Below are 27,908 nucleotides of genomic sequence, written 5' to 3'. Positions count from 1 at the left end.
CGCCGCACGGTGGGGCACGTATATGTTAAGCAGCAACACCCTGTGGCCAAGTAGCGTGCCTTGAATTATCATGAAGGGCTGACTCCAGTGAGCTTCCAAGGCAGAGGTAGCATCTTTAAAGACACCGTAGGGTTGATTAACACCGCCACTTCACCATTTTTTGTTGACCGCGGGGGCCCAGAAGGAGTAGGCGCACGTGCCCGAACCTGTCCGGAGAACCCCAGCCTGCGGCATGGTGTGTCGTGTAGCGTTGAGTCTCCACCGCTTCCACATGTGCTTCCTGGAGCACTGAATCTCGATGCGACCTTGGGTCGGCGCAGACCGGAGAGACCGGACCCATGCATCGCGCTCCGATGCCCGCTGGCCGAAACCATTGACATACTGCGTAACGAAACAGCTCGTGTCAAGATCAGTCTCTGCAGGTCCTGTGCCGGTCCCTCGAGCCGATCCCATAGTTTGGGTCCTTTCCGCTCGTCGTCGGTCTTGGACCACCCGCCAAAGATCCGCTTTAAAGAATCGCCGATGATGGGCTGAGGTTAACTCGGGGTCCAAGATTGGAAAGAAATTTCCCCGACGTCGTTGACGGTACATCGGTCGGGCCGCCGGGTACGAAGGAGTGGAGGCTGCTCGCGTCATTTCGTCACCGGCGGTGTCCCTGATTCGCCTCCAAAGAGGCTCAACCCCTCGACGCCGCACGGGAGTGTCGTCATGGGGGGAAGGGCCCAGGGTACCCTTAATTGTGACGTGTAGAGACAGCGGATACGATCGCGCATCCATCCGCTCCACCTGAGTCAAGACCACTGGAAGATAGGCCCCCGCGCCCGGCTCTCTAGAAAACTTGCACTGCAACGCTCACGTGTGTGTAAGAATGGGCTTGTCCACAATGTTTTATCGGATAATTGGTATTGTCATTGTCAATTGATTTTCCGAGAGACAATCAATAAAATGGCATCACCAATACCCAGGCCGACGTATTGTAATACTGGAGACTTAATTTTGACAAGGGTACTTTTGTATTTTGAATCGGACACTGAAAAAAATAAGTAACCAATCGGGTACTTTTGAATCTTTACTTGTCAGTTATGGCTATGTTTGCAATATGTGATATATATTTATATATTTTTGTAGTTCTAGAGATATCCATGTACCCCTCACGTGTAACCTAGGATACGAAGCGCGAGTATGGTGACAGCTTCATGTGAAGAAGACCACCGTGAGCTGCGAATTACGAGCGAAGGCGAAGCCGTAGCAGGCCACGACATGAACATCCTGCTGGCGTTTAAGATCCGTGTGCGTAGCACGCGGGGTTAAACCCAGTTGTACAAGTGGACAAGCGAATGCGAAGCCGGAGCGGGCTTAGGGTTTTGTCGAAGCGAGCTCAGCGAGCAACTAAGGGTTTTTGGGTCCGCGCGTAGCGCGAGTTTGGTGACAGTTTCAAGTGGAGAAGACTACCTTGGTTTACACGACATGAACATCCTGCTGGCGTTTAAGATCCGTGTGCGCTACTAGTAACCAGGAGGTTACCAACCCCAACATTCAGAACTAGCCGATTGAAAACGAATATACTTCCCTCTTTTTCGAACTATGTTGGTCACTTTTGCCGGTTGAGCAGGTTACTAGTAACCAGGGTAGCCAACTCATAAGTATCCGATCGAGCATATAATTTCGCAAGTATCCGATTCAAAATATAAAAGTACCCGACTCAAAATTTCCACCCGTAATACTGTATGTACGCCGATCGTATAGTTATCAAGAAAAGTTTTAAAATAAGCAATATTATATCAAGCTAATAGTACGTGGCTATCTTAAAGACGGTAAGAAGCTCGTACCTCGAGTTCTGAGAGCAAGTACTGATTTCTTAAAACCTTAAGAGTAAGCTCTTTCTTTTATTTTTTTAAGTTCTGGTACAATGTCACTCCTAGTAAAAAAGGAATGACGTTGCTCCAGAACTCACTTATCACATCGTCGTTTTATCTCCTTCCCTTGCCAGCTCATCCATAGCGAACAGCGTAGGCACGGAAGAATCTCTGCAGCTGCTTAAATGGGAGGTGGTTTAAATAAGACAATTGTGCTTAAAAATAATATTTCCAATTAATACGCTAAGCCCCCCCCCCCCCAAAAAAAGTAATTATAAATTTGCACGGAAGCGTGGATTGCACGCTTGTTCAACTTTTCATACTACGTAGTCTGTAAAAGCGCTAAACTTATCGCAAAGAACGAGACATACATGTAACAAAGACTTGGTCTTTTTCGGTGTAGCACAAGATCGCGTTAAGCAGCGGCCTCGATTTGGTCAACCTTCAACATGAAATTACGACTTCGTAGTGCTGCATAGATATACTGTAATACTACGAAGTCGTTTTTCTATTTTTTTTTAACATTTTAATTGCTCTTCTAATCATATTAAAACACATGCCTTGTCAACAATGGGGACGTGACGCCAAAATGCAGAGCACCAGTCTCATTCACGAATTTGCAGGCGAGAAGGCAAGTCAATCGGATGAAAATGACGGACAATCCTGGAGATAGATGACTGAGCCTTCGCGACGTGTGGCGATATGGATGATATATATCGAGCTCACATTGGGTAGCGCGGAGAGTGAAACAGATTCATTTAAGTGCTGCGCACATAAGAGTGCCATATCAGTCTTGGGGGGGGGGGTACTATGGATACGAAGTCTGCGCTCTCATGGACGTTTGAGACACTAAATTCACAGTCGGTGCAGTTTTGCGTTTTCAAGTGTGGCGAAGAATTACCAGTAAATAATGCCTGAGTGTATGTGATGAATACGATGGAGCAAACGAAAGTTGCAGTGGTTTCTAGAAGAATACAAACAAGCGGCCTGCGACTTGCGACGATGAAAAGGTTATGCCTGCTTCGCTTCTACCAATATTGCACGATCCACCTCTACATGTACAGTAACACAATTGTGGTGTATTGACTTCTGTAATGGGAACAATCTACAAGATCGGCGCATGTTTGCGATCAGTCTCGACCGCGTCTACCAAGAAGGTATGTCGACTACTGACCCTCAGGATACGGCCATGAACACTTGCAGAAGCTCGATCAAATTGTCGAAGTCCTATCCTATCAGTTAACCCATTGGTAAACCCTTTGGTTAACCCTGACATTCGGACGAATTTCTCCATTGGTCGCTTCACCAAATCACCGCTTTTAAATAAGAGTCACTAGTCCGACTTCGGACAGTCCGAGTAAGCAACGGACTACTGCCGATTCCTGTAAAGAGTCGACAGCGACAGTCGAGTCGTAATGGTGTCGCCTTCAGCCAGCCGCGTCGGCGGAAGATGTGAAGATGTGAGCTCGTGCCCGTCCGCCAATCTCTTTCGCAATCGAGAGTTGTCGTTTAATGTCTCCCCCACAACGGCACGATCGGCTGGTCAATGACCACTGATCCCCTACTACAAAGGGTTGCAGGTTAGAAGTTCCAGTGAAAGCTCCGTGATTGTGTGGACTAGGACCGAAGAGATTGAAAACTAGGATAGGAAGCTGTCGTCCTGCGTGTTGCGCCGGCGTCCGATGCTTTTTTAGTGAACGATCGATCAGGCATGTGAAACGTTTCACCTGTCTGACCGATCGTCGACACTTAGGCTCCAGCTGAGGAATTTGAAGAAGTAGCGGCGGATTTCAGGGATTAAGGGCCGAAAATACTTTGGATCTTCAAGGTCGAGGGCATCACGAATCGTGATGGTGTAGTATGATTGGAAGAGAACCACCCGTTTATAATAGGCTTTACAGTACTACTGTAAAGCTGCGACCATCTACATGTACTATTAATAATAGACCATGTGGTCGATTTACGATAGGAGAGCCAGGGAACAGAGAAATTTCTCACAGTCAGCCGGTTGCTGGCAATTCGTGAAGCTAAACTTGTTGGACAGCCTTGCACCTATTGTACCATGTGGACATTGTCTAGTGGACAATGTGGGAAACGGTGAAGTTTAGGCTAAACTTTAGCCAGATTGTGCTGCTCGAAAGCGAAAAATGTACCTTTCTTAACCAAGATGGGACAAAACAAATATTATAATAGTCAAAGATATTAGTACAGGATATTAGTCCGGGACTAAAGTAATAAAATGGTAATCCACTTTATAACCGGTGCACTAAACGCTGTAGATTTGCGAGCAACTACCGGTACATGTACAGCGGAGTTGTCGTCGAGATTGGCATGGGTCTTGGTCGTTTCCACTGTTCGACAGTTCATTTCTCAATTTGCAGCACCGTAAGTACCACTTCTCGAATTACGCACTCGCAAAAGAAGAACCATGGTGTCCACGACATCCATCCTTGCTATTGCCGCGGCAGTTGCCACTACCATCGACTACGTACAGGCCCACGGCTACATCGCCAAGCCAGCTCCTTCCTGGAAGGCCTCGAAAACAAATAACTGGGTTGTCGAGATTGAGCCCCAGTGGAAGGGAGGCTGGGACGAGTCCAAGGGTGACGAGGGTCTTTTGGCTACGTTCAAGGAACTGGCGCCTAAGAACAACTTCAAGGATGTCCGGTCTCTCATGGACGGCAACCCGGTGTTCGGTGAGGAATGCGGTTTCACAGACCCCAAGGGCAAACCTTCGGAGCCGCCCTCGGATGGCACGGCCACCTTCTCTCGTGGTATTGTCCACGCTGGTCCATGTGAGATCTGGCTGGATGATAAAATGGTCCTCCAAAATGACGACTGCCAGTCCGCGTACGGTGATGGTACGCAGCAGACGATCGCGGTCTTCAAGCCTGTGGACTACTCGTCGTGCGCCGCGGGAGGCTGCATGCTTCGTTTCTACTGGCTCGCGCTGCAGCGTCTCAAAGGAAAGACGGTGTGGCAGGCGTACAAGAACTGCATCCCTTTAACGGGCCCGGCTGGTGGAGGTGCCTCGCAGCAGGACCCGGCGACCGGCGGTGGCTCGGACACGTCTCAGAAAAACCCTGATGAGGATCCCTCGCAGCAGGACCCGGCGACCGGCGGTGGCTCGGACACGTCTCAGAAAAACCCTGATGAGGATCCCTCGCAGACCTCTCCATCCACTGGCGACTCTAGCAAGAAGGAGGACTCGGACAAGGAGGAAGGCTCGGACAAGAAGGAAGACTCGGACAAGATGGAGGGCGGCAGCAAGTCAGACACCCCCTCTGGTGGTGAGCAGCAGACTCCGGAGGCGCCGTCCAACCCCGCTCCAGAGACGCCGTCGAACTCCGCTCCAGAGACTCCTCCGGCCGACACGCCTGAGATGGCTCCGGCCCCGGCTCCCAGCAGCAAATGCAACGGCCGTCGTCGCCGTCGTTACTAGACTCCGAAGGGAAGGAGAACGCTACGCGCGACTAGTGTACGTGGATAAATGTTCGGGTCTCGACCTTCAAGTTCAAGCCCCGGTGTGTCGTACCAGCTGAGAGCGCGACGAGGTGTTCAAAGCAGAGAAAACAGCTAGGAGAATGGATGTTTTTCCTATCAATTGAGTGTCAACATAGTTTCATGATTTCTTTTAGCTTTTGGTGAATTTGTTGGTTAGTTTGTCAGATTTTCAAGACCAAATGCCAAGACGAGGCGGAAGGGCTCGCTTTTACGTGTACAGAGTCGTAGTCTAGGGAGAATTGCCGATACTTAAATAAGTAATTTACTCAGTCTAACGATTCGTAAAGGCTTAACTGTGTTGGTGCCGTGATTCCAGGTGCACTACGGTGTTCGAAGCAGTCGCATCACCCTCTTGTACAGGGGGTCTAATGACGGGAGTGTGAGATCTGTCCGCGACTATTATACCGCAGCCCCGTTCTCCCCTCATTCCCCATTTTTTAGTGTCTTCTTCAGCACCTCCCCACATCCGCATACAGCAATGGTGTCGGCAACATTCTTCGTGGCTGTGGCTTCCGCTTTCGCCATGTCTGCCAACCACGTCCAGGCTCACGGCTACATAGAGAACCCCAAGTCCGAGTTTAAGAAAAAGAAAACATCGGAGTGGATCGTCCAGATCGATCCGCAATGGAAGGGTGATTGGAACAACGCCAAGGGTGACGAGGGTCTCGTGGCTCTTTACAAAGAGCTCAAGGCGTCCAACAATGCCAAGGACATCCGAACGCTTCTTGACAGCGACACCTCACTGTACGGTGCCGACTGTGGCTACACCAACCCGGACGTGTCACCGAAAGACCCTCCTACCGACGGTACGGCCACCTTCTCGCGCGGTATTGTGCATGCTGGACCGTGCGAGATCTGGCTCGACGACAAGATGGTGCTTCAGAACGACGACTGTCAAAGTGCCTATGGCGATGGTACTCAGGAGACGATCTCGGTGTTCAAACCTGTGGACTATTCGTCCTGTGCGTCAGGAGGCTGCATGCTCCGCTTCTACTGGCTGGCGCTCCAGCGTTTAGACGGCAAAACGTACTGGCAGGTGTACAAGAACTGCATCCCGCTCTCGGGTCCTGCGGGCGGAGGTGCCTCACAGACAACCCCGTCGACCGGCGATGGATCGAGCACCTCGCAGACGTCGCCAGCGAGCGGTGAGTCGGAGTCGCAGACAACTCCGACTAGCGGCAACTCCGACACTACGCCGTCCCCAGAGTCACCTTCGGTTGAGACTCCTGAGGTAACTCCGACCCCGAGCAGCAAGTGCAACGGCCGCCGCAAACGGAACTAGTCTATGCGCTTCAGGACCCGTTACGTGAACGTCTGTATGATATATATTTTTTTAAATCGGATAGGTTGATCTGTTGTGCCGTACGAATAAAGTTGTGAGAGCAACGCTAGCTTAATCGACTTGCCACTACGTAGTTTTTTTTAAGAAATGTTAAAACGTGTGACTTTTGGTCATAGAAGACGAAGAGGTCAGGTGCCGACATTACCGTAGGTTGAATGAGTGATTCGATATATTACTGATATCCATAAATTATTAGTATTAATACTGCTTTGAGCTTCCATACTGTACATTAAATTGAATTTTAGTACCAGTTTAAGTATTTATTTAAAAAATTACTGTCCATGCAATATTAAAAAGCCGTACACTTCAGGTCAAGATGTTGACGGCTTTGCGACTCACCATCCTCGTTCCGCCACTTGAGCTGTTTGTCGATCGATCGTCTGACAATCGATCAACGATTCGTCAGCATGTCGTTCGCAGCGTTTCTATCATAAGATTACTTCGAACTTCGAACTTCGAAGTACTGTACAGTACACAGGTACAGTAGCTGTCGGCTGATGGATACCGCCTGATAATAAATTCTTGAGGAACGGAGGCTGCAACTTGCAGTGTATTGGCATGTCAAATTGATATAGGATAGCTATTCAGGCCGAAATGGCTCAAGCGCCTACAAACTTTTGAAAAAAGCTCGTCTAAAATGCGTTTATTTCTGGATTAAGAGGAACTGCTTTCCATTTCGAGAGACAGTACAGCGACTCCTGGGCTTTGCTCTACATGTATCCATAATCTGAATCGGAATACTGCCCAATAAGCAGCGCTCAGCACCTACCACTGGCAGTACCAGCGCGATGATTGCAATCGTAGCTAAAGATTCTTTAGTGTACAAGACTCGGATGTCTTTGGGGCAGCCCTTATTAATAAATACTAAGATGGAGCACATTGAAGGCAAGTCCCGGGAAGATGAATCCTCCATCTGCGCAGTTGAATTTCTTGAAGAAGCTCTTGCGGTGAACCAACTGGCACGCCTGTCAATTCAACGACCGAGCGCTTCTACATGTGCAGAGACGCCCGCCGGAACGACTGGAGATGATGCATAACACGGCAGATGTCTCCGCAACTTCCACCGACGACAATCGTGCAATCCGATGAAGAAAAATGCTTGGCAAATCTTGCGTTAATCGTGGGGAGGGGATGGTAAATCGTGTTAATATGCTAGCACTTCAAGATCTGCTATGCTTACGGAGGGCTGTAGCGACCTTGGGCTTCGTCCTCGTGTATCGTATTTCAACGCCCCGGTCTACCGAGCCATGAGGCCATTCCCGGTTTTTCCGCAGCAACTCGCCACCTCTTTCTTGTTGTCACTGCTGCTCAAGAGAAATGGTTTCCACGACGGTTTTCTTCGCTACCGTCGCAGTGGCGGCCACGTCCATCGGCCATGTGCAAGCCCATGGCTACATGGAGAAACCCTTAGCTGAATTCAAGGAAGGCACCGAATCCCCTTCGGCTTGGGTTGCTGAACTTCAGCCTCAATGGAAAGGTGACTGGGATAAAGCCAAGGGTGACGAGGGTCTCGTTGCTCTCTACAAGCAACTCAAGAAGTCCAACAATATCAAGGATATTCGTACGATGATTGACGGCGATGCCAAACTCTATGGTGAGGACTGTGGCAATACCGACCCGAAGGCAACGCCGAAGGACCCACCGACCACGGGTGATGCGACGTTCTCACGTGGCATCGTCCACGCTGGTCCGTGCGAGATTTGGCTCGACGACGAGATGGTGTTGCAGAACGACGATTGCCAGAGCGCGTACGGTGATGGCACGAAGAAAACCATCTCGGTATTTAAGCCGATGGACTACTCGTCCTGTAAGTCCGGCGGGTGCATGTTCCGATTCTACTGGCTGGCACTGCAGCGTCGTGACCAAAAGACGCTCTGGCAAGTATACAAGAATTGTATACCACTGTCCGGCCCTGCTGGTGGCGGCGGTGGCGGTAACTCGACTACCTCTGGGTCGAGCACGGCTCAGACTTCGCCGTCAAGCGGTGACTCGGAGTCCCCGTCCAGCGGAACGTCGGATACCCCATCGAGCGGTGACTCGGAGTCCCCGTCCAGCGGAACGTCGGATACCCCATCGAGCGGTGACTCGGAGTTTCCATCCAGCGGTACATCGGACACCCCGTCGAGCGGAACATCGGATTCCCCTTCCAGCGGCGAATCGGAGTCGCCTTCTAGCGGTGAATCGGACTCCACTTCGACCGAAACTACCCCGGCTCCGGAGACTCCATCGATCGAGACCCCCGCGACGCCACCGGCTTCGGACAGCAAGTGTTCCGTGCGTCGTAGACGCCATTAAACTCCGAGTCGAAGGAGTGCGTGTACGTAAATATTCGTAGCTATCGGTCATTGAGGCCGACTTCATGTCGTACAAACTAAACAGCGAAGAAAGATGTTTGTCTTATACAGTGTACCTTGTTTCTTAAAAAGCGTCCACAAATTCAAAAAATCCAATTGTCTTTAAGAAAACTATCGAAAGCAGCGAATCCACTCACTCAGGCTCTGCATCGCAGTTTGCCAACGATGACGGAGCCTTCGATGCACATACCTATCTGATGAATGTTATGTAGCATCGATTTGTGTAACTACCTTATCGATTCAACGCAACCAAGTTACCGGTATCCATGCTTGGGGACTAGTACATGTTACTGCGGAAGGTAGTGCTAGCAATCTTGGAAGTTGCACTCGATCTGTCTAGCCGGACAGGAAGGAAAAGTAGAAGTGAATAAATTAGTTGCTTAAGCTCTCTCACCAAACTCTCACAACCAGTAAAGGACCTGTGTCCTCTCTCATGCAGAAGCCCACGTCTCTCTGCTTCTCAGCGACTTGGTCCAACCCCCGTTGACCAGGTCTCACATTGAACTCAGCTTCGACATCGGGTCTTCGATATGCAATCCAACACGCCTTCTTCAAAGCATAAGCTTTGATCTTCACGTTGCAGTTCTCGGCGCGATGGAGGATTGGTTGGCACCCACGCTCACAAGCTCCAACAAAGCCTTCAGCTTGTTCTTGTCCAGGGGCTTGGTAAACGCATCAGCCGGGTTCTCGTCGCCTCTGATCTTGTAGAGATCCACAACTCCCTTCTGCACTTGTTCTTGAACAAAGTGCCAGCGGAGTTCAATGTGTCGGGTTCGACGGCTGTATGTTGGATTGGTTGCCAACACGTGTGCGGCTTAGTTATCAATCCCAAGCATCAGTTTCACATCCTGATGTTGCAGTAGTTCTTGCAATACGTTGCTTGCCGCGGTTGCCTCCATCGTGGCTTCACACGCTGCCACGTATTCGGCTTCAGCCGTAGAGAGAGATCTACAATGGATTGTCGGCGAGACATCCACGAGACTGCACCACCACCAAGTGTAAATACAAACCCTGTTGTACTTTTCCTCGACTCTGGATCGTTCGCTCAGTCGCTGTCACAGTAGCCATCCAGTACAACCGTACTTGGCATCTCCGTCGAGTACTCATACGTAATACCGTAGTCAACAGTTCCAGCAATATAACGAAGCACACGTTTCAGTGCTCCAACATGCTTCGCTGACGGTTTGGCTACGAATCGACTTAGTTGGCCAATCACAAACGCTAGATCTGGGCGTGTTCCAGTAGCTAAGTACATCATCATGCCAATCGCTCTTCTGTAGTCAAAGCTGGTATCCGTCTGTTGATCCTTGTCCAATGGTACCAAACGCATATAGGATTACCCACAGCGTGCGCGTTGTTGAAGCCGAAAGTCTCCAACACATCATTCGCGTACTTACTCTGCTTGACAGTTATCCCGCTGTTGCTTTGATCCACCTCGATTCCTCGATATTCCTTCAAGCGACCTTGGTCCTGATCCCGTACTCATCATCGAGATCTTCAAACAGCTTTTGTTTGCTCTCCTCATCATTAGTGGCCACCATGATGTCATCAACGTAGACTAACACTAACATGATAACATCGTTCCTGAACTTGTAGTATAGGCACGGCTCAGTCAATGAGCGTTGATACCAATGCTCCATCAGCCAACGGTTTAACTCCGTGTTCCACTCTCTCCCCGATTGCCTTAGGCCATACAGTGCCTTCACCACTACGTACACGTGCCCGCCTTACACGGGAAGCCATCAATTGATCGCAAATACTGACGAATTCCAAGCATTGCATTCAAGTACGCAGTGTTAATATCACCGCCATACAATACGAGATGTAGTGCTGCTGCCAATGCCACTACCATTCGAAAGGACGACATTCGCGCAACTGGCGCAAACGTCTCTGAGAAGTAAATTCCCGGTCGTTGGTGGTTTCCAAAGACCACAATCCGTGATTTAAAGCGAATCACATATCCCTGTCGATCCGTTTTCACTGAACGTACCCATCGCGTATTAATCGGCTTTGCGTTCTCTGGCACGTCCTCGTACGGTATCTCCATGATAACGCCTTTAGCACGCAGCGCACTCATCTCTTCCATGTCTGCCTGCATCCAGAACTCTCGATACTTTGATCGATTCATCTCCCGATTGTTCCTTGGAATTGGAACAGAGCTCGCATGAATGGCCTTACCATTCTTGTCCAAAATGCGCTCCGTCCGTTGGGCAACATTGACGATATATTCGTCGAGATAGCGGGATCGTCGTCGCTTACTGTATTCGCGAAGTCCAGTTCGTGTTTTCTTAGGTCCTGGTTTCTCAGCCCTTTGCTCCACTCGCAATAGCTCCGAATCAGTTTCATCACGATGACTTCGCTTGCCAACCTTAGCAATAGGTAGTGCAGTATTCTCGACACCCATCTGGTCCTGCTCAAGTATTTCCTTAACTTTCTCGTCCAGATCATAGTCTTCGATGCACTCATGTGTGTGTGACTCGACTCTGAGCCACAGACACTCATCACAGAAAAGCATTCAGCACTTTCCGTCAGATCGACCGGGTGACCGTCCACCAATACATCATGTTGGTCATCGTCCTCCAATCCTATTGTCGATCTATCCTTTCGCAAACACGATTGTTGCTCATTTCCGATATCCGACTCGATATCCCCAGCAATCGCTGTGTCTTCGCCCACATCCTCAGTGTCTAGTCCAAACTGAATAGTCGAACGCACTACTGAGGTTTCGTGCCCATTGGTTCGCTGCGTCTCCATTTCACCAGCGGGTAGAGTCTTCTCAATATCCACCACATCACCTACTTCAGTTGGTATCGCTGTGCTCACTCCACCAACATCAGTTGCGGTTCCAAAGTTTAACTCCACGGTAATCTGCGATGTTATCTCAGATTCAACCTCGTGCGTACCAGATCCAACCCCGTGGTGTGTACTCGTACACCCCATCAGTGTATCATTCGCATCGCCTTCTGCATTCTGCAGCTCATGTTGCACAGCCCCACCATCATTTTCATTCTTCTCCTCCTCGAGTTCCAAAGGGTCTAAACCCACGGACTCGTCCAAATCCGTAGAGTAGAGCGAACGAGTGGACTGGCAACTTGTTCTTGCCACACTCATGTCAGCACTGTCCTCTCCAGACGGTTCAAAATGTAATGATTCCAGGTCTGCATCATCGACTGATGCTTCATGTCGATCTTGGTATACTACGTCTTCTGTGACGCGTAAGTCGGCGACAAACTTTGCTGTACGATCTTCAGGAAAGTACACTTTGCAGCCGACTACATCCTCTGCATATCCAAGCACGAACCCGATCTTGGCGTTGTCATGGTGCTTACGACGCCCTGGTTGAATCGGAACGTGAACATATGCAAGTGCTCCAAACGTACGAATGTGATGTATATCGGGTTTCACTTCGAACATCATCTCGAACGGAATACCACCGGTGCCTTTGTTAAACACCCTGTTCTTTATGTAGACCGCATTTCTTAGCGCTTCTGGCCACAAGCTCCTTGGGTACCCAGCGTGATGCATTGACGCCTTGGTTATCTCGATAAGAGATTGATGCGTCCTTTCGCATAGGTTGAGTTGTGAGCTCTTGGGTCCTACAAGAACGTGCTCAATTTCTTGAGTTCGATACCAGTCTTGCATGGCTTCGTTAATGAACTCTCCTCCTTCGTCCGTCAGTACCTGACGAAATCGGTACTTGACTCGCTCGCCTCCTTTTCTGAGTTTCTCCCAGCTTGACGCTCTGCCCAGAAGATATAGTCCTTAATGAGCTTATTCACCAGATCACTTGACTTAGATGTCAGCATGTGCACCGTTACGAAGCGTGAATAACCATCTAGTAGGACCAGTACCGCTTCGAAGCGAGTACCGTTCCCCTTACTCGGGATCAGCAAGTCTGCATAGATCATCTGATTGGGCTGCTTCAGACCTCGATCTAGCTTCTTCTGATATGGTTTCTTTCTTTGCTTCCGAATATGACAAGCATCGCATGTCGACGCTCCCTGTCTCTGAGTTAGCATCATCCCCTTAACAAGGCTTTTATCTGCACTTGTCTTCAAGTATTGTGGACATATGTGTCCCAGCTTCTCGTGCCAGCGTGAAAGTGGAGCCACCCCATCCAACGCAGTGTAGTTACACAGCGATATGCTCGGTAGACTCACTCTTCCTCCTGTCGACGGGTGCCTCACGAAGAAACCCCACGTAGCTTCATTGGGCGTAGCTACAATTACCGTTCTTCCTTCGTAGGTAACGTTGAACGTTGACGAAGATTGATCATAATCGAAGTCGAACCCTTGTTCAGCAGCCAGTCCTGGTGAAAGCAGACCAAACTCAGCACCAGGTACATATAGTACGTCGTTCAGGTAAACCACAGTTGATTCACCGTCCACTTCAGTTGCTAGCGCCACAGTTCCAACTCCTGCGATACGAGAAGCCAACGTTGTATTAGCCCCGTGTACACTTTGTGACTGCCTCGTATCTTCCGTAAACGCACAGAGTACGCTCTGTTGCCGGTTACGTGCACATTTGCAGCTGTGTCAAAGAACCACCAACCACCGCTCATGTCACCGTTCACACCAGTTCTACCACTGTTGCCCTCGTCGTCCTGTGTGACCTCATCCGTCAGTTCGTCTTCAGACACTCTGACACTGGTCTCCACGCTCGCATCGATCATCATGCGATCTAGAGTTCCTGCTACCACACCAACGTCCTCATCTTCCTGATCAGGTTTTGGTCGTGAGCGGTTCTCTTGCCGAAGAGTCACGTTTCCCCGTGGTTTCCGCTTTTCATTTGATCCAGCGCCGCTTGAACGATCCGTCCTCTCTGGGCATGCAGCCTTCAAGTGCTCTGTACTCTCACAGAGATAGCACTTCTTCGGCTTCTCCTTCATGAAGTCGTTGTTTTTCTCCCTTCTCGGGCTATCAGCCTTTCCTGTCGTTCCTCCACCATGATTCCCTCCGCCTTTATGCCCTCCTCGTTGTCCGCCACCTCCCTTTCCACCAGGTTCGTTCTGTCGAGAAGCCGCTTCTCGAATTAACTCACGAACTTTAGCAGGAGTGAACAAGCTTGAGTCAGCTGCGTAGAGAATAGATGACTTCATCCGTTCGAGCTCTGGCTGATCCGGTAAACTTACCAGCAGTGCTTCTACCATGTCGAGATCATCCACATTGTACTGCAAAGTCTCCAATTCAGTCTTGAGGTTGAACATCTTGCTCAAGTGCAGGTTAGTATTCCCACCAACTGCCAATTTGATGCTCCAGAGTTCATTCCTCAGGCGACGAATTGTGTGAGCTTTCACCGTTTTGTTCGCCTTATTTTCGAACAGGTCACTCAGCGCAGCCCACATTTCAGTACCAGTCGTCCTATCACGAATCTGATGTAGAATCTCTGACGGCACCGACATGCCAATGATACGCATGATCTTGGTCGGTTTCAGGTCGAATTCTTCTTCACTCTCACTTGTAGAAAGCATAGATCTTGTAATCTTCTCTTCTACAACGTCAGTAAGCATCATCTCCCTGAACACCATCTGCATTGCGAACTTGTATGCCTGCCAGTCCTTTCCGTTCCAGTCCTTAGATATTCCTTCGGACGTGAACTTTATCTTGTCCACCATCTTGGATCGCTTCTTGTGCAGCAGGAAGTCCGCAGTTCTTTTGGGCCCAGAACCCTCTTAGAAGTTGCACTCGATCTGTCTGGCCGGACAGGAAGGAAAAGTAGACGTGAAAAATTAGTTGCTTAAGTTCTCTCACCAAACTCTCACAACCAGTAAAGGACCTGTGTCCTCTCCCATGCAGAAGCCCACGTCTCTCTGCTTCTCAGCGACTTGGTCCAACCCCGTTGACCAGGTCTCACATTGAACTCAGCTTCGACATCGGGTCTTCGATATGCAATCCAACAAGCAACGCCGGTGTCCCGGTGGTTGTACGTGCTACCGCCGATGGCGGTGACTCTTTGGGGTCGGTCAAGAAGAGCTCGATGAACAGGATCAGTTTGCGGGCGTCTGCGTTCACGTCGCGCCACTGCCATCAACTGTCGTAGGCCCGTTTTCCAGAATTTTGCACTTGTACATTCAATATGAGTAAAAGTCCAAACAACAAAAACGTCCACGCCATCTTGTGTAATAATTATGTATCGTTCCCCGGCACTTTTAAATATAATACTTGGTACAGTAAAACCCGTCCAAAATGAACCTTGAGAAACCTGATATCCTGTCGTACATGATCTAACTCAGGTCCAACGAGTCCGTTCCCAGAGATTACTACTGTATGGAGTAAACTTGGTATTCCTCAAATGACAAACCTGACAAGAAATTTTGAGGACAGCAAGTGTATATGTGATCCCTACGACTACGACGTGGCCGTGGAAAAACTTGAAATTAGTTTAATCCCAGTAGCCAGCAACCAGCAACCTTGTAATTGTTTGTATCTTTTTTTGACTGCATCGATGTGTTCTCGACGCAGCAACCTAAAATAGGTATGTACCAAAAACTGTAACTTTTCCGGACTAAATTTTAGTCTGGCACAATGGTCCTCCCTCGAAAACAAAACTATATCGTGTTACTGGTATAACTTTTTAGAGAATAATTATCATTTTATGTGTTTTAGATAGATACTCCATTGCATATCGCAAGTATCCTGACATGAAGTCGAAATTATTAATAGTGGAGGTCTACATAATAAATGAAGCCAATGCTTCTTCACCTTCATGAGGTAGGTGAAGAAGCGTTGAATGACCTATTTTAACAAATGCTTATCTATGACCCCAGGAGAGACTTACAACCCTAAATACATATAAACAGTTTCAGTATGATATGCCTCTGTGCCTCCCCCTTAAGCCTGGAAACGCACAGCAAAGTACATTTGCGTTTCATGCTTCTCTAAGGGCCGTTCCGAACCGGGGGGGGCGCCCCGAGGATAAGCCTGTGATTGGCTGACCTGAAGTGCAACTTTTGTGATTACTGCATCAATGCGATCCGTGGCACAGATCGCGCGCCGGCCGGGATCGCGGAATCGCAGAGGCGCGGCAAACGCACAGATGATCGCTACAAGCAGGATTGAAGGCGAGACATCGTCCCGTGTACGTCGCCGGTATCTAATAGCACTACTTGTTACCACTGCTGCCATTTACCCAGCAGAACCGAGAGGGTGTATAAAGCGCCGACGCTTAAACTGGAATGTCCACAAGCAGACATTACTGCTGGAAGGTCAATTTAAGCGTTGTTACAGAATGAGTGTGGACTCCTTTGAGCGTCTATTGATGTTAATTCGGCCGTCTATATCGCGCGATGAGCTCCAGTCTTCTCGGCGTACTGCTACAGATCCAATCTCGCCGGAGAACATGCTGCAAATGACGATTGCTTGGCTAGCCGGTAGCAGCTATCACACAATTCGCTGCTTAGGTGGCACGTCTGTTTCCGGCGCATATGATGTATTTCGCGATGTCATGAACGCAGTTTGTGACTGCCCAGAGCTTCGCATTCAATCTCCCGTGTCGTCCGAGCAGCGTGTCCATCATCTAGCTAACAGCTTTGCCAAGATTAGCACGGACGGGATCTTGAGTGGATGTGTTGGCTGTATCGATGGGTGGCTTTGTCAAATAAGGGCCCCGAGTGCGAGCGAGGTGCCAGATGTTGCAGCATTCTTCTCAGGGCATTATCAAATGTATGGCTTGAATGTACAGGCCATTTGTGACGCCCACTGCCGTTTTACCGGGTATTGTTTTAATTCTCCTGGAAAAGTTGGAGACTCAATTGCGTTCAAGAAGTGGAGCCTTAGAAATGATATACATAAGTTACCCCTGGTCCAGCTCATCCCTGCGGAGTTGATGGCCGGTCTCCAAGAATGAGGTGAAGAAGTTGTCGGAGAACAGGATGTTTAGGAGGCGGAACATGCAGCCTTTCGTCCTCTTTGCCTCCTCTTCGCGTTGACCTTTTGATCGTTTGCGCTGTTGACGAACCAGCACCTCGACACCTTCTTTGTTTGTATCCCATGCCTTAAGAAGTTTCACACGGTCTCCCTTGCATGTATTTTTCACGACGTTCAGTTTGCGGGCCGTGCACTCCATCTTGATCTGCTCGAGAGTCCAGTCGTCATAGTTGTCTGACGTTGGCGCGATGATAGGTCGCTTGCGCGCTGTCTGCGGCTCCGCCACAGTCCATTTCAAGCTTGGTGCGTCCGTCATTTTGTTGTTCTGTGCGGCAACTTCTGCCATCAAGATGTACCAGATTGGTGGTACAAAATCGTCTGGAGCGCGATCTGGCTCGGAACGGCCCGTGAAGTATTTACCCTACCCCCTCGGGGCGCGCCCCCGGTTCGGAACGGCCCTTAGGGCCGTTCCGAACCTAAGCCGGCATGCGTCCTCACCATATGCGTGATATCGGCACCTTATACCGACCTTATACATGTAGCTCTAGCAATGACAAGGCCACCTGAGTAAAACGATATGCTGCTATACCTGAAGAGGAGTCGTCCACGGGTCATATCAGGTAGAGCAGGTTTTACTGTACTACGTAGTAAGTAAAGTTTGTAAAAAAGGAGTATATTTAATTTTTTCCCATCTTGAGGTGGCACAATCAAGGTTTTCGGAGGTCGCACCGGTTTGGTCCTTTAGCCATTGCGCTAACAATGTTGGAATCGGCTAGAATCACAGCTTAGCTGTATTGCTGCAAGACATTGTTACTCTTTAAATTCCTTATGATCGATACATTCCATTGAGCACTGCCGACTCAGCAAAATTAGCTAGCACAATACAAGCATGCTTTGAAAGTGATTCGGGATATCGGTGCATCTAACGCCGTATTCGACTTCTAAACGCTATCTGGGCTGGATTTGAAAAAGACCTGAGCTCGTGCAAATCGCTGGTTTGGAAGCTGTATTTAAAATACATTCTTATCCAACTCGATTCAAAATTTGCCAATGTATGAATTTCAATTACAGCCCGTTTAGCTCAAACATCTATCATGACAGAATTTTCTGCCAAAATAGTAATGTTATGTCGGGCCGTAACGGGGGAGACAGCGACGTAGAACTGTCCATGTGAAAACAACGACTCCAGTAGGTACAGTCCCAATATCTATATATACTGACCTTGGGACTTGTTGATTGTCATGGCAAATGCCAGTTGCACAGGGAACTGTTTTCTCAGCAGTTCGAATAAGAATCCTGAGTTCTTGCTAGCTAGAGCAATTCACGAGATAAAGATTGTCTTGCCAGCGAAGGCACCGCCGATGACGACGGCTTCCATGCAGTTTCGTCTTAAGGATACCACACGCAACCTGGCTCCATTGCACAGCCCTTCCTGTGTGCTAATGTTTTGAATCAGCAACACCGGCGAGCCGACCGCCAACCAGACTTTGTGAGGAGGCATTCCACTAAGTGAAAAGGAGTTGAGAAATTCCAAAGTAGAGGTCCTCGCGTTCCTGGCGCTCAAGCTCATTGTTATCATCCAGCGTATCCACTGACCCCCCCCCCCCGTAGCTTGTCAAGAATCATGTCGTTAATGGCCAGCACGTCCGCAGTTTTTGGAGTGAGGATAATCTGCTCAGCGCAGTAGTTGCCAGGCTGGTTTCCCTGGTCTATATCCGAGTACACAGTGTCTATCAACCGAGAAAGCCTTGATGAACGACCGCCTTCTCCTCGTCAGTCCCCACATCCTCTCCTTCAAGGCGCTTTTCTCCATCTAACAACATGTCATGGGGGTATTTCGACAAAGTCCCTTTCTAGACCAGGAGACGTACCATGTCTTCCATGTCCAACTCGCAGTAGGCAATCGGTAAATGCGTGTACCTGATCAGCATTTTGGTGGTTAGTGCGGTCTGAACTCTCATGTTCGTAGTAAGGCGCAAGGTCTCGAAGTGTTTCCACAGAGTTGATCTCCTCAACGGAGCTGCTTGGGTTAGCCCTAGGAATACCAGGAAGGGTCTGGCGAAAATCATCTGATAAAAGCATTGTCACACCTCCGAACGGCATATCATTCTTCCGCAAGTCGCGGAGCGACCGATCGACACCTTCGTATTTGTAGCGATGCGTCATCGTTGCTTCATCCCAAACGATAAGGCTTATTCGCTTCCGTAACGTAGCTTCAAAAGACCGGACTCCAAAATGGCAAGTTGAAGTCTCATCTGGGTCCAACGGAAGTCGAAACGTCGTACAGTATGGGCCGCATGCCTCCCTCTAAAAAGCGGTGCTGCTCTTCCGCTTCCCGCAACAGCGAGCGCTAAACGCCCGGTATAGCGATGATGGTCTCGAGGAGATAAGATTTACCGGTTCCGCCTGGTCTGTCCACGAAAAGACGTTTCCTAGCGAGATACGGCGCAGACGGATTAGACCCTTCTGGCGCCACCACTGCCATCACATTGTCGAACACCAAGCTTTGGTCAGCGTTTAAAGCGTGAACACGCTCAACCAGGTGGTTCTAATCTTCAAAATCGTATGAGGTTTCGCTAGAGAGTAGGCGGTTTGCGTTTCGATCAGCCACATCCGCAACAGTTTCGACATCTCCAAAGTCGGAGAACGGATGAAGCGACGCGGCCTTCGTCACCAAGGTCTGACCGTTGGATACCAAGTGGGAGTTAACGTCGTGTAAAATCATTTAGAGAGCACGTCGGTAAACGCGCATGGTCTCCTCAACCATAGCTAGATCCCTGATGATTTCAAGACCACGGTTTTCGGCTAGGGCGCTTTGGTTGTGGACTTGTATCCCTTCGTGTAGGTAATCCTCCATCAACTCCGGAAGAAGAGTAGGCCATCATTTCGCCGGAAAAGCCGGGTCAAAGTAGACCAACAGAACTGCGAAGAGGTGCCTTAGTTGGTCAGGCATCTGGAAAGAAGTAGCCTCACTCAAACAGCGATGCTTTTCCTCGTCACTTTCATGCTGCAGCTTTGTATAATACGTACACTTCTCCATCAATCGTTCGCAAAGCTTAAAAAGAGTGGGGCCCCGGCCGGTAGCACAGAAGGAGGCTAATGTAGTACCGGTTCGTATCCCCCAGAAATCAATCGACCAATAGCCTTGTCCCCTCCTAGCGTACGCGTTTTCCATCAGTAACGCTGTCCAATTTTCTCCCATACGAAGTGAACTGGTATTACGTGGTAAAGCAGCCGGCGGGTCGTGTCACCCTCAGCAGAAGCACTGTCACTCAACGCAAAGAAGGCCGTGAGCATGGTGAAGCGTGCGACACTTAGACGAGAGCGACGGGAGAACATCTTCGATACGCGAATTGGTTGGGTAGACGACCAACTGACCTCCATTTTCATGGACATGTAGTCTGTGAACGTGATGGGACTTCTTCTGCATGACGTACTTAAAATTGACCCAACACGCGTCCGGGGAGATAAAAACCGCTCATCCAGGTACTACTGGATTTCATCAACGAGTGCGTTATCCGTGCTGTGGGTTTCAGTAGCAGCCACCTCACTGGCCCGTCGCGGAGCCCGTAAGGTGACTGTAGCACGATCCTGTCGCTTGTAGACATACTTGTAGAGGTACTTAGCTGACTGGACCGTGGAGCATATTTCTACGTTGACGTGGCAATTGTACGTTTGACAAAGGTAAAGATTATACATCACGACCCATCGTTTGTCCACCACAACCGCTTCCGTCTAGACTTTGGTTCGTTCAACGCGGGTGTCGAATCTTCTAGGCGACGTAGCAGAACTAAGATGGACGACGGGGCCCTCCAGGAATGTCAGGGTCGATTGGTTCGGGCCCACGATCAGCGGTCGTCGTTTTATGTTGCTATCACGCGGGTGACGACCATTAAGAACAAGTATATCGCCGAGCACCCCCCCCCCCACCACCACGCTAGAGCTTCTGTAATATTTCATCCCTTCTGAGACCACCCTAAAAGAATTTGCCGTTTGCACGCTTTAGAGCTAGAAATTGATCGCCTCAAAAACAAAATATTTCACTACAGAGTACATATATGAGAATACATAGAGCAATTTCGGGCGCCACAGATTTGAGTCATACTAAGTTCGCAATCACCTGCGGTTGGTTTTAGATTTTAATATAATGCTATGAGATTACCTCCACCAAAAACAAAAGTGCTGACCAAGCTTAATTTATTATAGCAGGTAAAGATAGGTACAGAAAGTCCTAGATTTGATGAAATCGGAGGATTTTCATTAGAAGAAAAGGGACATTCTGTGCGAGCATAACGTAATGTAAGGGAGGGTATTCGTTTCGAAATCTCCTTTATTTAATTTTTTTAAAATAAAAGTAGTCCTTTTTCGGTACTTGAGAGAGCTTTAGTTGCAACCATTAAAATATTCTGGATAAAACCGGAATAGCTGCTCATTTGTGACCATCGACGAACTGGCCCTACTGCTGCGCTGACCGAGCTGGGATCACACCGGGTTCTTTATTTAAAAACAAAAAATGTTATAAAACAGTATGCATTGATGTGTGAGTGTATCATATATTTCAAGTGCTATCCATTTATTATTTTTTTTTAGAGTGGATTGGCTTGTTTATTTTAGCCAGCATGTTCATGTTGCACTAAAACAAATGTAAAAATAAGTTCTACATCACCATAGTAGCAAAATGATCTGATGTAGCGTGTCCAAAAAAAGGGCCTTTTTGTGATAAAGCATATCTTGCACCCGCTTCGCAGCCGCAGCATCTGCCGTGTCGAAGTTACGCTACAAATATGACTTTCAACCATTTAGCAAACCTTTGGTACTCTATATACCTGACATAGCTTTATGGATGGTGTGCAAGCGATCCAATTCTACAAATAAACCTGCCAGCTGTAAAGAAGACATACAAAGCCAGCGGTAGTAGCCCCTAGCTCTGGAATACACGCTCGATAAGAATAAATATTCGCCCCTTTTCCACAGCCGCCTCTCAATTGTAAAAAGGATTACAAGTTTTGGCAATTATTCACCTCTCAATTGTAAAAAGGATTACAAGTTTTGGCAATTATTCATTTTTTGGATGCTTGTCTACGAGAAATTCCCAATTGTACAGGACACCCAAAGGAATCCAGGAAGTAGTACACTGTGAGGACCCCCCCCCCCGACAAAAATACGTAATAAATATCAGTGAGAAGATTGTCAGAAATCACGCCGAAGTACGTTTGCCGCTATTAATATGGACCAACATTATATGGTACAGCCCGCGATGGAAATTCTCTTGCGAAAGAATAAAAAGCGGACTCCCGACGACTACGGACTTGTCTGCATCATGCATTTTTAAGTATATGCATACTGCTAATACCGGGTATACGTACTAGTAATGCTATTGTTGTCTTCTAGTATAGTAGTTTGGCGAAAATCATGCTACTATTGATCCCTGATGCGCGAGTTGAGAACTGCGAATTTCCGTACATCTGGGACTGGGTCCCCAATAACTGTAATTTTTAATACTTTAATGCGCGATCTTTTATCACTGTTTTAATCAAACAATCAGACCGGAAATGAGGTGTTTTCGGAGAGGAACGATAAACCAATTACTCAGCGACGACCCGCTCACATTAAAATTTTCATTTTGATAAAATGAACGTTTTTCGAAACACAGTAGTCGCGTAAAATGTTTGGGGTAATTTTACTTGTCAAAATGTGACTCACCAAACATGACCTTCAAGCCCGATTGCTCATGTCTCTCTTTTCCAAGCTTCATACAAAGGTACGATAAGGTAATGAATCAGTTTCGTGCCAATATACCAACCTGTGCATTTCATTTTGTGTATTTTTGGTATTGAACTAATTGTTGTGAGTGTCAACGACAGATTTGGAAAGAGTGCGATCTCTCCTAAGATTAAGCAGAGAGGGTCTTAGCGCAGAACGGCTATTATGCGCTTAATGAGGAGATACTACCCGAAACAATCCATTTTCCCCGTTGATCGGGTTCTGTTGCTTTTACTCTATTTTTTTTAAAAACGGCAACTATTTTCTTACCCTTCAAGGCAGCTCCGAAATACCTCTACACTCCGCTACGACATTGCAAAAAACATGAACGACAGGGTATAAAGTAGGGCAGGCGTACACAATACTTTGTTATTTGTGTATAAATATAGGCTGATTTGGTTGTAGGAAGCGCTACCGTAGCTAGTGGTATAGCTCTCGGCTCATAACCAAGATGACTGTGGTTCGTCTCACCTGGTAGCATTTACTCAACGCATCACCAGTGCTTCGACATTCAGCTAGATCACTCGGTGGCCGTCCCAGAATTGTGAAAGCGACCAACGGCTGCCATCAAGTGAACTTATTGACCGCAAGTATGCTTTGTACGATGAGTCGGGCCCCCCTTCTGATACAGTAGCGGTTTGAGATTGCCAAATGTCGCTAACTAGAAATCACAGCGGACCCAGGCATACAGAGGATTACTTTATCACTATAGAAAGTAAGACAAGATGGTAGGGGTTGAAGGGCACAGCAAAATGAACTAAGCGCTATATGTAACCAGTTACATTCATTACAACATTGTCATGTGGCGTTGTCTCGACAGACGGCAGCCCAACTGGATTGGTCGTTGTCACGGTCTTTTGCACCTTGGGCTTGGGCGTCTTCTTGGTCTTAAATTCCTCCTTGGCCTTGCAAGTCCTTTTATGTTGGCAATAGCTAGGGATGTTGTTTGTTGCTTGTCCTTGGCCTCTTTCTGGTCTTCTTAGGTGGTCGTGTGATTCCGTCAGGCACTTCGCGGATAAGTAGCCGACCACAAAAGGTAGCCAACTTGCGGGCACGTTTCCTGGTTGGCGGTAGTACGATAACGTCCGTCTGCACTGTCTCCTTGATTCGGAGCCAAAGAGCTAGCCAAACCATGGCTGAGGCACCGCTACGGGCGAAGTTAGCGATGCATGCATCTATTCGGGGATTCGAAGACGGAAATAGACCACATCCAGCAAACCCAGCATTGATATTCTCACCAATGATTTAACCAACCACGCCGCGCTTGATTTCTTAATTGCTTCCGCTTTGTTGACAGACCTGCTGCCAGTCGCACCCACCCCCCTGTTGGTCAATTGGCGAAGCTTGGCTTTGAACGATGAAATCACTGCCAAGTTTATCGGCCGTAGTTGGTGAGTGGTGCTAGATGGGAGCGGCAATGGAAGGATAACAAGGCGTTCATACCCTAGCCCGATGGCGGCAGAGTAGTGTGAGCTGCGCCAATTCTGAACTAGCACCAGAAGTCGTTGCGCGTCGTTCAGAACACTACCTGCAAATCAACGAAGCCACTGTACGAGGAGTTGGCAATTCATGAGCCCCAACGCAGATGTAGTTAGGGTAGCTCCAGGGAGGGCAACCGCTGAGCACTTCTAGATTGACCGTGGAGACGGGAAGCCCAAACACTGGAGGTACCTTTCATCCTGCGGTGCTGCCACATGCCACCAAAGTAAGGTGGAAGCGTAGCAGAGACATCTTGACCGCAAACATTCTTGACGCATCTGTCGGCTACGACGCGCTGGGACCCCTACTTTGAAACCCTGTTTCGTCCAAATTGAAGAACCGAAAAGCGTCGAGGTTGTTCTCTAAAACGTTTCCGAACAGCTAGCTATACCGCATCCCTATGCCATCCTAAGTCACGCAGTTTCGGGCCTTGGTCACCGCCTATGACGTTTCATCGACGAGATGAGGATGACAGTCTATTAATCGACGGTACCCCCCTTTCACCACCACCACCACCTACGGTTTGTCCGACCACCAAGGGGAAGATAGTTCCTGCCTTAATTATGATCACATCGCGGCTACTTGGTAGGTCTATCATCTTACGCCCGACCCTTCGTCCGACCAGGCACTTCTCCGCTGGGCCCGAGAGTAAAGGTGCAATGGGGTAAGCGTTACCGTTAGAGGAATCTTGCAATAATAAAACCAAGTCTTAGGTTTGTGAAGAATTCAACTCTAAATTATTTGGGATCAGAGCGGCTACCCCTGTCCTCGCCTGAACCACTCAAATACATATCAACACCTGATTAATCAATAAGTGAGTCCGTCTTTCACTTTCAACCAATCAAGATATTTGGGCTCTATTGATTCGTAGAAATTCGGCCGGGAGATTTCAAAAGTCATGCTTCAATATTCGGTGATCGTGTTTTACAAAAGTCTTAATCATAGGCATACTATGGTCCTCGACTGGCCTCAAATGGCTACATCCTCATTGGACCGTTTGCTAAATGGTACCTTAGGTATATTAACCCCTTGGGACCCGTGGCCTGGACCGTACATGTTACGTGAAAAATCTTAACGTGGACCGTACAAGCTAGATAATATTGTACTTAGTTTTTGTATGCGCAAACACAAACTTCATGTCAACAAGGGATAGGTAATTATCCACACTTCCTGCAGAATCGACATAAATATGCGCTTTAGAAAAGCCAAATTTTCAAAAGAAAGTACACAACAGATCAAACTTGCAAATTGCATATGTATTACGAAAGGAAAAGACTGGTCGCCACTCAATTTTCTCTCATTTGAAGATTCGCCGCGAAGCACGCAGAACTCACGCCGTCGCCGGTAATGGCGTTCTGGGTGAGGTGGCGGGAGCTCAAGAAAGCTGGCTGGCACTCGAAGAAACCGGCAGGCCTGTCGGTGGACTTCACTTATCTGAGGCCGAGCAAGACGAAGAAGGATATCCGGGGCGAGGACTATTTCGTCGGAGAGGAGGAGTTAATGACGTACCTGGACAAAATGGACATTGGTAGGCAAATGCAAGTGGTGTACATTTTTGATTTATTCTAACGCTGATGTGAGATTAGCTGCACTAGAGGTAAAGAAGACAGCGAGGCGAGAAGGGTCTGCGAATGCACAGAGAGCTGCAGAGAAGCGCGCAGCAGAAGCCATGACGACCACAAACGACGGTAACTATCATGTATTCGACAAGTTTTGAGATTAACTGCAGCGGGGCTGCCGTAGCTTTAGCGTCAGAGGAAGACGTTCGACTCAAAGAGTCACTAATACTAAGTTCCTTATCCAAAGGACACTTACAGCCCAAGACCAGGGCTCAAAGTTAATACCTTAACTTTTATGCTTCAAAACCAGAAGTGTTTTATTTACTATTATTGCGGCCAAGCTGCCTAGGGGTAAATGTATCTCTTTAACTATCTAGCATAGTTAAACCTAATCAAATGCATAACGTGTGGCTTTCATCCAACGTACTGAGAGACCTTGTAAACTCTCCAACTTATGTACTGAGAGTTTGTTAACTCTCCGGGTACTTCGTACCCCTGTGTGCTCCACACCATGTAACCCCGTTACATTAACTAATCGTGTATGTTGGTATTATCATGTACAGCAACAGCACTGCGAACACCTCCACCAGAGGTGCAGGCTCCACAAGAAGCGTCTGCAGTATTTCTGGCATCGCCACCCATGACCATTTCTGATGCCACAGCTGGTTCGTGCACGTCATGTTGCTGCTTGCCTTTAGTTCTGCTGGCCTGACCGTGAATATACTGTTGTAGATCCGTCACCTGAAAGGCAACGTTACCTTGCATCGGAGTTTGACGATATCGACAGCGGTAGTGAGCCATCGCATGACGCAGCAGAAGATGCCCAGGACTCAGAAGGTGATGATTTCACACCTGCAGTAAGCGCGGATGAAGAGTCAAACGGAGGCTCAGGAATTTGTGATGTCTCTACTGGAGGTTGGTCAAAGCTGTACATACACGTTTGAAATTTTATATAACTTGTATATTCAATGCTAGGTGTTCTTGCAGACGCTAATCTCGTCGAAGCTTCCGACGACCCCCGGGTGTTTGTAACCTTCGATTCTGATGCTGAAAACGACGATGGAGATGATGAGAGTGAGGATCATCTTGAGGATATTTCCGGGGCTGATATTCAATTACCCAGTCCTCCCCAGCTACGTTTTGACGGTGATTTGGTATCTGCTGTCGGTGGTATAGCGAATATCGCATCGGGCTCCTTGTCAGACACATTTCTGAAGATGATGGCGGACACAGGATGGTCCGACGTAGCGATCACAACACCATACGAATACTTGCAGCAACCGTATGAGCCTCGCCCTGCTACCGCTATGTATGATGACTATCCCAACCTGTACAAAGGAGCTTCAGGGCCCACCGACAAGGCAATTCGAGCTGCAGCTACCCCATCCGGTGCCTTCTTCTATTTCATGCAACCAGATCTCTGGGAATCTATCGCTGAGGAGACAAACACGTACTTCAGAGAGCATATTGACGAAAGAGTGGATGGTCTACATGCCAAACAAGTTGTTCGTGAGCGGAAGAATACTGGCTACAAATCAAAGAGCAACGAAAAGCTACGGAACGAGTTGAAGAGTTCCGCGGACATTACGCCCCGAGAGCTTTGTGTATTTTTGGGTTTATTAATTTCAAGATCAATTGTTCCCAACAAGGAGAAATTGGCGCATCACTGGAGGACTACGGACGAGGGGGCAATTCCACGAGGGTGTTTTGGTTTTTACATGGCTCGAAATCGCTTCATGCATCTCTCGAGGAACCTTCATTTTAGCCAAAACGGGGACGAACGCGCTGCAACAGATAGGGCGTGGAAACTACGGCCGGTTATTGACGCTCTGCAGAACCGCTTCGCAGCAGGATACACGCCTCCATCAATCATGGCCTTCGATGAGGCTATGTTGCCTTCGAGATCAACGTTCAACCGGATGAGAGTGTATATGAAGGATAAGCCACACAAATGGGGAACGAAACTATTCATGCTGTGTTGTTCAACGACTGCATATTGCATCCGGTATGTAGGACGTGCTCTTTGGCACGTCACTTTTTTTTGGTTGCTAAGTTGGCTTATCATGTACGGTACAAACTAATATTTTTACTATGATGTACGATACAGGTTTGAAGTTTATTGTGGCAAAAAGGTGAGGGCTGGAGGAACAAGTTCTACTGACTACAAGTCCGGCCCTGCAGCCGTC

The 27,908-nt window shown here is 48.4% G+C and overlaps 3 protein-coding genes across 3 annotated transcripts; all 3 read left to right on the top strand.

The window, feature by feature from the left end:
* Positions 1-4,284: 4,284 nt before the first annotated feature.
* On the top strand, positions 4,285-5,298 carry PITG_04949 (uncharacterized protein; the record flags this gene model as incomplete). Its single annotated transcript, XM_002905599.1, has 1 exon — positions 4,285-5,298. The coding sequence occupies one exon, from the start codon at positions 4,285-4,287 to the stop codon at positions 5,296-5,298; it is 1,014 nt and encodes a 337-aa protein (XP_002905645.1).
* Positions 5,299-5,838: 540 nt separating this feature from the next.
* On the top strand, positions 5,839-6,595 carry PITG_04948 (uncharacterized protein; the record flags this gene model as incomplete). Its single annotated transcript, XM_002905598.1, has 2 exons — positions 5,839-6,509; positions 6,568-6,595. The coding sequence occupies 2 exons, from the start codon at positions 5,839-5,841 to the stop codon at positions 6,593-6,595; spliced, it is 699 nt and encodes a 232-aa protein (XP_002905644.1).
* A 1,424-nt stretch (positions 6,596-8,019) lies between these two features.
* PITG_04947 (uncharacterized protein) lies at positions 8,020-8,997 on the top strand (the record flags this gene model as incomplete). The annotated part of the gene is made up of 2 exons (XM_002905597.1): positions 8,020-8,022; positions 8,104-8,997. 2 exons carry the CDS (start codon positions 8,020-8,022, stop codon positions 8,995-8,997), a joined length of 897 nt encoding a protein of 298 aa, XP_002905643.1.
* Positions 8,998-27,908: the final 18,911 nt, after the last annotated feature.

This window comes from Phytophthora infestans, genomic scaffold (assembly GCF_000142945.1).
Source record: "Phytophthora infestans T30-4 supercont1.6 genomic scaffold, whole genome shotgun sequence".
Taxonomy (NCBI): Eukaryota; Oomycota; class Peronosporomycetes; order Peronosporales; family Peronosporaceae; genus Phytophthora; species Phytophthora infestans.
The sequence above is the reverse complement of the archived record's forward strand: the minus strand, read 5'-3'. Positions and strand labels throughout refer to the sequence as shown.